Source organism: Perissodus microlepis, chromosome 7, assembly GCF_051167445.1.
Source record: "Perissodus microlepis isolate ML-2025 ecotype Zambia chromosome 7, ASM5116744v1, whole genome shotgun sequence".
Lineage (NCBI taxonomy): Eukaryota > Metazoa > Chordata > Actinopteri > Cichliformes > Cichlidae > Perissodus > Perissodus microlepis.
The window spans coordinates 44,514,811-44,527,486 of record NC_140467.1 but is presented as its reverse complement, the minus strand read 5'-3'; the positions used below and the strand labels follow the sequence as shown (position 1 = coordinate 44,527,486).

At 38.8% G+C, this 12,676-nt stretch overlaps 1 protein-coding gene across 2 annotated transcripts in view; it reads right to left on the bottom strand.

Moving 5' to 3' along the window:
- The window catches only part of pappaa (pregnancy-associated plasma protein A, pappalysin 1a), a 112,781-nt gene that overhangs the window by 26,554 nt on the left and 73,551 nt on the right, over nt 1-12,676 (bottom strand). For both annotated transcript variants that reach the window (XM_084935331.1, XM_084935332.1), the window contains exons 14-15: nt 9,354-9,528; nt 580-763 (exon numbers count right to left, since the gene is read on the bottom strand). In XM_084935331.1, the coding sequence (XP_084791457.1) occupies nt 580-763; nt 9,354-9,528 (359 nt within the window). The remainder of the gene's footprint in view (nt 1-579; nt 764-9,353; nt 9,529-12,676) is intronic.

The window sequence follows — 12,676 nt, the reverse complement described above, 5'->3', positions numbered from 1 at the left end:
ACTAAGGCTCCCAAAGTGTGACAAGAAAATAGCCTCACACCATTACACGACTGATACAAGACAGGACGGATCCATGCTTTTATCTGGTTTACACCAGATTCTGAACCTACCATCTGAGTATCACATCAGAAATCCTGACTCATTAGAGCAGGGAATGTTTCTTCAGTGTTTTATTGTCTAATTTTGTTCAGCCCATGTGAATCATAGTCTCAGTTTCCCGTTCTTAGCTGACAGAAGTGACACTTGGTGCAGTCTTCTGCTGCTGTAGCCCATTTGCTTCATGGTTACTGTTGCTTTTCTATCAGCTAAAATCAGCCTAGCCATTCTTTTTTGTTTCTGACCTCTGGCACCATCGCTTTTGTGCCTGGAGAACAGCTGCTATCTGGATATTTTCTCTTTTTTGGTCCATTCTCTGCAAACCATGTTCAAAGTCAGTGATTAGATAATAGCATTAGCAAACACAACAAGTGTACCTAATAAAGTGACCAGGGGGTGTATATATTTACTGGATAAGATCTCTGAAGGGTACCCTGTAAATATCTGAACATGGATATGTCAGTGCTTCACTAGGCAACTCACCCATTAGCTGGGCAGGTTCTCGACACTGAAAGGTGCTCTTTTTGCCATAGGTGGTGCCCTCTGGAAAGTTGAAAATGGCAGGATGAACATGATACTTGTCTGGTAAACCACAGTCCACAGGCTCGCATGATACCTGTTTGTTCCACTTCCCATTTGCACAAGTTATTGTCACTGAAGTCTCTGACTGGAAAACAAGACATGATATAACACAAAATAAATAACAAATAAAGAAATATAAGTTTTACAACATAGTCTACATAGATATATAATAATATTCATTGATGCAAGCTTTAATTTGCATATTGATGCGACAGACTGATGTAGTGCACTTGTCCTATAAATGTTTACCTCACAAAAAAATGACTACAGCAATTCTGCAATCATTTCAACAAGTTCCTAATCAGCGTGTAACCTAACAAAGCCTGATCGGGCTTAGCTTACTGTATGTCAGTAAGCCTCACAGGCCACTCAGCAGCTCAAGTAACTGCTGATAGCATTTGTAAGGTCAAGTCATGTACTTCAGACAACTGATATCCAGCAACTGCACAATCAGCCCTAACCCTAAACAGATTGACTTCAGTGGAAGTGTGACAGCTGAGAAACACACACAGATACATGCACGCACATAAAGTCTTCTACAAATAGAAGGCAAACCCCTGTGGGTTTAGTCTACATCCATGATTCATCCTCTTTCTGAATTTATGTGTAGTCACAAAACATAAGAAAGTCGTTATCATATTTAGGTAAGAGATAAACAATATGCTGGAAATAGTACAAAATCAAAGGGGGAAAAAAGTAGAAAGGTTACTTCATATTTACTGAGTTTGTAATTTCATAAACAAATAGGAACAAGTGGCTTTCCGTTGCTCCCTTCTGAAAATCAAGGCAGCCTCTCCAACTTTTGAAAGACTACAGAGGGCATCCTGTGTGACTGGGCCTTTACATATTGTTGGAATGTGGTAGGAAACTAGAGAACCAAGAGGAAATCCACACATGGGGAGAACATGCAAAATCCACAAGAAACAGACTCAAACAAGAGCAAACCCAGCAGTGGCAGCATAGCTCCACTATTTCATACAGAGGCATGCTTAAATCGCCAGCAAGATAAAGGTTCCAGTATAAGGGATTATCATTATGGTAAATTACTTCTCAATTGCCACACGTTTTGCATTTATTGTGTGTGTTTGTGCGTGTGTGTGGACACACTCTACACATGGCTATGTGAAACCATTCTGTTCAAGGGAAGAATATTGTCTAGAGAATATAGCATTAGACAACAATATTTTCTTGTATATGCACTCCTGAGAACTGACAGGGCAATCAGAATAGTTCAAAATCCTTTCTAACTGTTTTTTTTTAACTAGAAAAGTTTCCTCGTGTTAGGTTTATTCTCTATTACAAATAGGTCTCATTGCTCTAGTTATTTGGCTTGTAGTGTGAGGTTTTCAGAGATGAGCCGAAATTTATCTGAATGGGTTAACCCTCAATTTTTTTTATCCTCTTCCATTAAGTAGAACCATGTAATCCAACAGGAATGTTTAAATCGATAATCGTGCCAAGAAAGCTCACAACAAAGCTGTTAGAGCTCAATCTTTTTGACTTTTTATTCCCAGAACCAGAAGAGAAACCTGTGTGGGTAACCCATCAATTACACTGGTTGACTTTAATTACACACATCTTTTTAAAGCGAGGCCAAACTTCAACACAAACTGGACTCAGCTGGCAATACACATGTATTGTTTCATAATCTTCTCTCTGTTTCCGTGTATATCTGTCTTTCATCTCGATCCCATTACATGATACTGCGTAACAGTATCGGGTTCCCTCAAAATAAATAAGCTCCTTTCATATTTGGATGTCCAACAAGGTAACATATACATTGCATGTGAGCGCCTTCTGGAAAACAACTGGGTGAAGAGTTGAATGAGTCAGTTGAGATGTGAAGCTGTGGAGAAGCAATGTAGACCATAAAAGCAACATTGAAACATCTCTTTTAAAATATGTGAAAACCTTAAGTACACTTGCAAAATTGTGCATGTGTGGGATAAGGTACGAGCTAATACGCACTTCACAAGTGTGGTCAATACTACACCCTACACATACAAATACACATAAACACACACGTTTACCTAGATGTGTTTGTGCTTTGGTGAGGGAGGTGATAGAGAACCCATCTATCACTAAAACAGCGTTTCAAAAATGCTGTGCAAAGATGGGGGAAATCTGACAGAGGGATGACCATCTCAGGATGACTCCATCTATCGGGTCTTTTTATTTATTTTTTTCTGTAAAGTGGCCAGAGAGAGTTGAGTAAAACACACATAAGGGCCCACTTAGAGTCTGGTATGAAAAGGCCTCAGAGCAAGATGAAGATATTCCATAAATGTGATGTTTTTGGTCAAAGTGGTGGAAACTTCCTGTTATGACAGGGGCACTGGTGAAAGAGTGATTGATAAAGTAGAGAGAGATTCTTGAAAAGGGTTTCACCCCAGGTGGATATGACATGGGGCGAAGGGGGTCCTAAACCTCCCAGCATAACAATGACCTAAAGCACAGACCTGTTGCTTCAGAACAACGAGTCAAATACTTTCCTCTTAATTCTTTTGATCTTTTATAAGTGTGAGGAGCATTTGTAAATAGATTAATAATAAAAATCTACAAGACAGCTAGGTGTGCAAAAAGGGAAGAGCACTTTCTAAAGTGAGTATATATGTAGGTTTGTGTTTGTGTGTGCTACTATGTGTGTAAATGTGTGGGAATTTTCCTTCCTTTAAAAAATTTACAGCTGCCTGTTTCTCTTCCAGTAGCGATTTTAACAACCCTTGGCTATGCTTCCTAATTCAAGCCAGACAGACCTACAGACAAATGAACCAACAGACAACCCCTTCCTCAACTTAGGGATTTGTCTTCTTATAGATGGCAAACAAGCAAATTATAGCATGGTTGAACATTAATTGGAAGATATATCTGCAATGATAAATAGTAGAATTACTAAGAATTAAGTATAATTTATGTGTCAGTCCTTGCGGAAAACCTCTTATAAAACATTTTTTTTTGTGAAAATCCTGTTCTAAGAATCAAAGGTTGTATTTGTGAAATATTCATACTGGCAATATCAACGAATGGTTTCCCAAATGATTCTGGATAACGGTGTGGTCACAACAGCAGCGTGCTACTGAGAATGTAACTTTAGTCAGAAACCCATAGACCCCATATTTTATAAGTGCGAGGAGCATTTCAGCGTAACATGTCAACAAGCAGGGTGATTTTAATTTTACAGGCAACATTTTGATCTACAAGGTTTTCCTAAGAATCTATAAAGGGATTTACATGCCCACATCCTTGTTGGGCCAATAGCAAGCACATGTTTGTTTGTTTGATGAACACAGATTTAGTTGAGGGTTAGATCTCTTGTGTGTACCACTGACCTAAGGGGCACACCTAGCTATTACCATTAATATTTACAAAAAGAAAAGGTTACAGGGTAAGTGACACGAGGACAGGCCCCCAGTCTGTCACAGGGCTAACCAGGGCTATCCACCTCGCTTCTGTCAGTCTGCCCCCAACCGTAGCTGCCTCCACCAGTGTGTGAATGCGAGAGTGAATGAATAGTGTTGTAAAGCGCTTTGGGTGCCTTGAAAAGCGCTATATAAATCCAATCCATTATGACAGGATATTAGAGAACCCAGAGAGAAGCCACGAAGAGAATACGTTGAAAGTGCCCAGCCTGAATTTGAATCCAGGGCCTTCTTGCTGTGACAACAGTGCTAACCACCACACCAGCGTGTTACCAACATCAACATTGTATATGTATATGAATTTAGGATAATAGATACTTCTTCAATGAGATTATCTTTTTTATCAGATGGTGACTTGCGATGGGGTTATTTTAATTCAGATACCTAAACGCTGTTTCATGGCAGGGAATGGTCATATCTGTAAAAGGGAATGCCTATATAAAATAGATGTGACTTCTTCAGTACCAGCACACAGTGTTCCCTAACCACTTCAAAGGAAGAGAAAGATTGGAAAAACAGACAGGAATAAAAGACATATATACAAATCAAGCAAGTGAGGGAAACAGATTTGTTCTGAAGATAGTATTATGTAAGAAGTTGGTGTTCCCAGAATCTCTTTGACATCAGTGAACCAAGAATGTAATCGGCTAATGAAATGAGACAAGCTTATGCTTCACATTGCACTTTTCAACCTTAGTGTGGAGGTGTGCGTGTCTTTGCAAGGACTGTGCAGCTGAAAAAAAGATGAGAGCATATGAGCACTATGAATCTGGCCAGACCATTTTATTACCAGCGCTTTGACTCGAAGCACATTTTGTTTATTACATTTAAGACATGATGTGCCCAGTCTTTCTTTTGAATGTGAATTGCTTTATTTTACCAATTATATCCAGCAGTTGTACAGTTTAGGTTACAGCTGTGTTGCCGTTGGAGTCAAAGTTATACTCCTGATTGGACTGTATAACTTGCAATCAAACACCTTCATAAAGTTGCATTCCACTGTTAAAACAAATTAGAGTTATGTCAAAACTGATCATTTGCAGTAATGCTTCAAGTAAATAGTGCATTTTATTTGCTGTGAGACTATTTTGCAAGGTATTGCAAAGCTGCAATAGATTTTGAAATGGATCGAGAAAGTAGTAAAGACGCTTGTGTTCAATAAGGACAATCTCTATTCACTCATCTGCCTATATTCCTGGATATTCGGCCCGTTAGACTATTCTTTACATCACTTCCGATTTCTCACAAACTGGTTTCTGTCATCAGTTGGGCTCTGGCCCAACTATTTCCCTGCCTATCTTCTGTAAGCCAATCAGCCTCTATTCCATGTACTTTAAATCTCATTGGCCAACTCTCATTCCGCCTTTCTTGCCTGACTCAAATTTATGCAACCAGCTTGATAATCTCCAACTCATTCAGACCAGTTAAAGATCCATGTCCAATTCTGCCACCTGCTTGATGAAGCAGGTGGAGAAAAAGTTATCCAAAGTTATCCAAAGTACGCCATGTGGAGAAAAAAATGAATTCATGGTTCCTGAATCAGCAAAACAACCCCAGTCTAGTTACATACGTCAGATGTAACTGGACCGGAAAAAAGTTCAATTGTTGTCTCGTCAGTCCAAAGAATATTTTCACAAAAATCTTGGGGATCATCAAGATGTTTTGGCTAATGTGAGAAGAGCCTTGGTGTTCTTTTTGGTCTTCAGAGGTTTTGTTCTTGGAACTCTCCCATATATGCCATTTTTGACCCATCATCGATGCACTCTTGGAGTAAGTTTGGGACTGCTCTTGTGCAGATTCACCACTGTTTCAAGTTTTCTCCATTTGTAAATAATGGCTCTCAACATGGCCTCTGAAATGACTTATTTAGATTGTGCCATGATGTGTTATTTACAGTTAATTCATGATTTAACAATAGGGAAAATTACTTTTTCACTCAGGGCCAGGTAGGTTTGAATTTTCCCTCAACAAAATAAATCATCATCTAAAAACAGCATTTTGTAAGTACTCAGGTTGTCTTACTCTAATATTAAAATTTATTTGATGATCTAAAACATTCATATGTGACAAATATGTAAATTAATAAGAAATCAGGAAGGGGGCAAATACTTTTTGAGAGTATTTTACATGTCTCCTGGAATTAAAGCTTTCTGGTTCCAGTTCCACCCAGAACATTTGGAAGTGCTGGGTGGTATAAAATCTTTGTGAAATACCCAGAGCTCAAAAATTCTAGATGTTTAAACAGGACTGCCTGCAGCCAGAACTTGTGACTTTTATGCTCATGGACAGTGTTGATAACTTTTATCGAAACTTTAGTGTTACCACATCAGTGGTAGTGTCCTCAGGGCTGACAACAATCAAAATGAAAATACTAATAAAACAAGAATGTTTATTTTGAGAACTCATGAACTGTATCACCTCTATCTTCATGTTATTGGAATAAAAAAAAAAAACATATCTGAGACTGATTGATCCCAAAGGCTAATTCAAGTAGAATCTTTCTTCAAAGAAAAGTAGAAAAAGGGATATGTCTCTCTTTCATATTCATGTTTTCATATTCAAGTATTTATAGTAAATTTTGCATCTGTTCATGAATGTCTGTTTTCCATCTCACAAATTCACATATTCTCCTTTCTTGACTACATTCTCATCCGACTTGTAGTGACTGATAATCCAGGAGGGAAAAAATTAATTCAAATTCTCTATGGAGTCCCACAAAGATCAGACCTTGGCCTACTACTTTTAAAAGATCCAACATACTTTCTATTATGGACAATTTATCCATCCACATCTGGGTCAGAGTCACAGGGCTAAGCAAAAATGCTCAGACACCCCTCACTTCAATCACCTCCACCAGGCTTTACTCTGAGCCCCTCCCTCTTCACCCTATGGCCAAGACTAAGCCCAGACACCAAACACAGAAAACTAATTTCCATCCCTTGTATCCTGGATCTTATTCTTTGAGTTACTGTCCCTAGCTTGTGGACAAAGGTGAGGGTTAGAATATAGATTTACCAGCTTCACAGCTTCAAGCTCAGCTCTTATCATCCCAACAAATGCCACATCAATCCGTATGTTAATCTCACACTCCATTGTCCCCTTCCCCTAGGGGCTGCAACTCCTCCCCCAACCCAGAGTGGGTACCCTTTCCTCGCTGTGAACCACGGCATAAGACTTGAAAGTGCTAATTCTTATCCCTGTCGATTAACACTTGACTGAAAACCAACACAGCATGTGTTAGAGGTCACCACTCAAAGGAACTAGAAGGACCATATCAGCAAAAAAGCAGTCAGCTGGTCCTGACGCTACCAAACTAGAAACCATCTGCCACAATTTTGCTTTTACTTTATACCACTATAAAATGTGCTCAAATATTATTTTTCAAAAAGCTGATTCACTTTACTTCACTAGAGAAAAGGTCAGAGAAAAAGAAAGAGGAAAAAATGTAAAATATATACATGTTTATATTACAATCATTAAGTTAGATTACACAGTATAGATTTCAGAAAATCTACGTAATTCTATTTAAGTTAATTAGGGTAAACTTCCACATCCTCATTTCACATCTACAAAACTGAGCACATGCCTTTCATCTGGCTGAATGGATACAAAAGTTATTCATAAATAACAAGTCCTTGTAATATCTTTGAACTGTCAATCGTCATTTGTGGCAAACACTCAAAGTACTACACAAGAAAATATTTGGCATAAAACTCTTCCTACTTCCTCTTCTGTCCTTTCTGCTTCCATAACAGCCTACTTACTGCATACTTTTTGCCTCTCCTTTTCTTAAAAGCATAAATTATCACTAAACGAACTGACATTGGTGAATAGACACATTGTGCATTGTCAATCAAAATATAATGCAATTATAAATCTGCAAAGAAAAATCAACTCCAAGGTTTTGTACATAAAATGTGTATGTCAATAGCTTTTAATGGATTTTTTACATACACACACATTGTTTCTATGCATACATGAGTAAACTACTTTGTGGTACTAGAACCATGCCAGTTAGGACAGCTGGCACACAACATATGGAACAACCAACAGAAGAAGTATCTTTAGCAATATTAAAGTCAGAGTCCAGACCACGCATCAGAAAAGCAATTATGTGTAACCCTTCTTATACCCTTAATCCGCTCTTGCTTCTCTCTCCTTCTTGTCTTAATTCATGTTCCACATACAGCTCCCAAACATACCATACAGTACAGGCGAGTACTGTTTCTTTTTCTCCAGGCTACAATACACATGTGCCATCTCTCTAAGAGAGCATTAATAGATTGTTTTGCAGACAGCTTTACAAAGCCATAGAGAAGGATAAAGCATTTATATGGCCTTTATTGCATCTTGGTCAAAATCCAAAAGGTTTACAATGTGGTGTAAACTACCCAGATCATTTGTTTATGTGTGGTGTGCAATAATCTGTGTGTGTATACTGTATCTCCCCACATCTCCATGCAAAGAGATTTCCTTGTACTCCTTGTACTTGACTGTTTGTTTGTTGGTATCTGCATGGAAGCATTTAATATGTGCTGCTTTGTGACAGTGGCAGCAAATCTCTGCCCTTTAACAGAGACTTCAATGTGTGCAGAAAGAGCAGGAATGGTGCTAGGGAAAGAGAGGGAGGGAGGGAGTGAGAGAGAGCGAGCAGACACTATGCTATGATGTCATCATCCCAGTGGACCAGAAATACAAAGTGACTGTTTGAGGTGATGGTGCAGCATGCTCAGCAAGAGACTAAACACGTTTATGTCTGTGCTTGTTTAATGCATGTGCGTGTGGCGCGCCCATGTGTCTGTGTGTGCGTGTGGATGTGTCTTTGTATGTCTATGTGTAGTAAACTAGAAAAAGGAGAAGGCTGGGGCTCCACTTTTCAGTGCAGCACTCATCTACCTGGAAGATTATGATGTCATTGTCCCTGGAGGGTTACTGTGCCAAGCATGTTTTTTTGTTTGTTTTTTTGCAGGTGACAAAGTAAATCCATAAACAGAGAAGAGAACAGAAAGAACGTTTGTTTGCACTTTTGTCTTATTGACATTTGTGTATTTGAGTTTACATGAAAGCTTGTTTGAATATGCACAGACGGCTTCATGTGTGCATGCATTTTCCAGTAACTACACAAAAGCTCTGGCATTTTTGCATTTGAATGCTTGCGTTGTATGTTTATGCGTTCTTGTTTCTCTGTGTGAAATGAGCTATGTAGCTGCCTATACGTAGTTAAACATGTGTGCAGCAGTGTGTTTGTATGCTCACCTGACTCTTAATGATGTCATCGTCCTGGTGGACTTGCAGGACATATCCAGAGTTGCAGGAGATGGTGCAGCGGTCTCCATTGTAGAAGTGGTGGCCAGGGCTACTGCACTTTAGCTCTGCATTGCGGATCAGGGGTTCCTGGCAGTCAATGGCCTCACACGAATAATGTACACAACTACGAGGCATTGTGTGTGGGGGCAGGGGTGGGAGGGTGTTAAAGAAGAAGAACAGACAACAGAGATGACAAAGCTAAAAAAAATAAAAAATAAAACAAATTTGAAAATACCACTAATACACATTTTTTTGTGAATATAATAGCACTGCAAACTCAGAAATGTGGAAGCAGTGCTCCAAAAGAGACAAATTATACATCGAATCCGCCACATCATCCATCAATGACCGCTTAACATACCAAATCAATAAAGTACACGGAGAAAAGGCTGCCATATTCTGCAATGCACATGAAAGCGGAGTGTGAATATTAGGGAATTAAGAACAACGGGATAGATGCTGTGCAAGCTACAATGGTGCAGTTTGACCACAGCTCTGTTAGGATCCTAATGGAGAAGGCGTTTAACACTCTTGGAATGCCTGGGTGCCCAAGGCACCTTTTTACAACAGTCTGCATTCTGTAGTATAGGGTTCCCCTATGAAGTGAAGAAAGAAAAGGAGAAGAGAGAAAGAAGGAAAAGTATTTCACTCTCCTTCTCTGTCATTGTGTATGTGTGCGTGTGTGTGTGTCTGTGAGGGGGTGGGGGACCGAAGAGAGAGAGAAAGTGTGTAAGAAAATACAGATCTGGAGAAACATTGTTAAACTCAGTCCTGCAACAATGGAATTTGTATCTTTCTTTTTTCTGTCTTATTTTAACTTCTTTCATTCCACATATTATTTCTTGCACTGCATGCCTTCTTTCTCAAGATTGTTAATAATCTAAGCCTTCTGTTTACATATACTGTTCCATATGCCCTTCATTTTTCCCTTATTTTGCTCCCAGTATGTTAACTCATGTTGACAAAAAGCTACGTTGAGCAGGTGAAGAATAATTATAAAGCACAAGAGCAGCGGTCCCTTACGTCTACTCTTTGAGGACAAACTTGGGAGACCTAGGAGGCTGCTTCATGGACTCTTTGGCTTTGAACAAAATCTCTTTGTGGTTTTTTGCTAGTCACTCTGGAATTTATGACATAAATTACAATTAACTACCTGGAAAACTAGCCTCCTTCCCTGCAAATGAGAATACATTATACACCACAGGGGAATAGTTTGTATGACAGAAAGGAGAATTCAAGAGAAATGAGGGAACTATACAAAAACTTTTGTGAATATTGTTTTTTTTTTCTGTTTAGTTTTTTGTTGTTTGGGGGGGACAAATAAGTCCAAGAGTTCTCACTCTGGTGATGAGTGTAAAAGTTAAGAGAAGAAATGTGTGACAAACTGAAACAAAACCAATATATACATATATATGTATATACATATGTGTGTGTGTGTGTGTGTGTGTGTGTGTGTGTGTGTGTGTGTGTGTGTGTGTGTGTGTGTGTGTGTGTGTGTGTGTGTGTGCATTTGCTTGCAGACAAGCTTGGGACATAAAACTGAGTCATGTTAATAGCTCCTGTAGTTAACAACTCAGGGAAAAAGGGGATGTGGTGTTTTGTGGAGGCATAAGTATTACGGGAAATATGCTGCTCAGCCCAGGAGAATGAGAGAAGGAAAGTGGGCGCAGGAGGCACAAAAAAGGGGAGAATTAAGAAGAAGAAGATGGCAGTTAGAGGGAAAGGAGGGTCATGTGCAAGTAAAGGATGAGAAGACAGAAAAGGATATCAGAAGTAGTGGAGGAGCAGAGATGTAACAAATCAGGGAAAAGGAACAGGGATGTAAAAGAAAATGTAGAAGAGAGACAAGCAGCTTTCAAAGTGGGATATAAACAGTATAATGTAGATGATGAATTGGTATTGATTAAAGAAAAACAGACTTAAGACACAAAAACAGAAAGCCTGGATTCTTCATGTCTATACGGCACTGAGCTGCACTATATTATCACATTCAGCTTGTAGCATGTTCAGAGCTTCTGAAGATAAGTGGGTATTGTCTCTTTGGCTTGCCATCATATAAGCAGCATTTTCAAGAGCTTCTGGAAATTAGATCAGGTTGAGAGAATATGAAAGAAAGAAAAGTCGGCAAAAAGTCTTGGAGAAAGCAACTATGCCTCTGTGTGCGGCAACAAACAATTTCCTGACTGATGCAGATGCACAGCAGTTTTAATCTATTTAGGTGCACTTGGATGTCTAACTGGCACACAACAAAAGCCACAAACAGCTCTGTCTCTCCACACAGAACTTCAGACCATCCATTCTTTGGGTATTGTGGTGCGTATTAGTGCATTTCTTGTTGAAAGGTTTGTGGAATCATCGTCCCTGTGAACTGTTGCGTGCATGACAGTGGTGTGGAAATTGATCAATTCTGACTGTGTGTGTGGTCTTCTTTAGGTATGTTTGTGAGTGGGTACTTGGAGGTAGTGGAGGCTCAAAATTGTTATTTTATAGCCAAATAGGTAATAACTGTTTTGGTGTTTCAGCCAGCAGCTGTTGAAAATGATGTAAGCATCTTTATTGGCTTTTATTAAAGTTATTATTATTATGAAGCTTTCTTTTCAGCTGTTATGAATCTTTATGCATCTCATGGTATAATTTCCAATTTAGAAATGGTGCTCTGTACTTGGCCTCCAATTTGATGCCTGATTGATGGCCAGTTTAAAGTTAGAGTTGAAGAAATCACAGCTCACAGCCTCAGTGCCCTATTGAACAATGCAAGAAATTTACAGATGAAAAAACATTTTTGGATTTTGTAAAAAAAAGAAAAAAATAGCTAGAACTTAACACAACAGCAAATTGAACTGTAACGAAAGGTTAGTGTTGAACGCTGGCTGGCAGCTGGTTATAAATTTATAAGTTAAGAGGTCCAATGAACTGCCAAGGATATTACACTTGTGAACTCTCATTAACTTGCATAGTTAATGCATTTCAGATTCAAATGTTCACATATAGGTTTTAGTTCACCTTGTCTTTTATGTTTACATATATATACAGCATGTGCTGAATATATATGTAAACATATCTATACAAAATATATGAAGAGAAGAAAATACTTTGGAGTCTGGGAGGCTTGTTTGATGCAGTACTGAGTAAAGGATCAAGATTTTTTTTAAATAAATTTAAGTAGTTGTTCTCCAGGATTTCTGGGGGTCCTTTCAAAGTTTTTCTCTGGACATTAGCTGCCTTTTTCACTCATTTATGACAACAGATGATGAGTGAGTGGCTACAGCCAT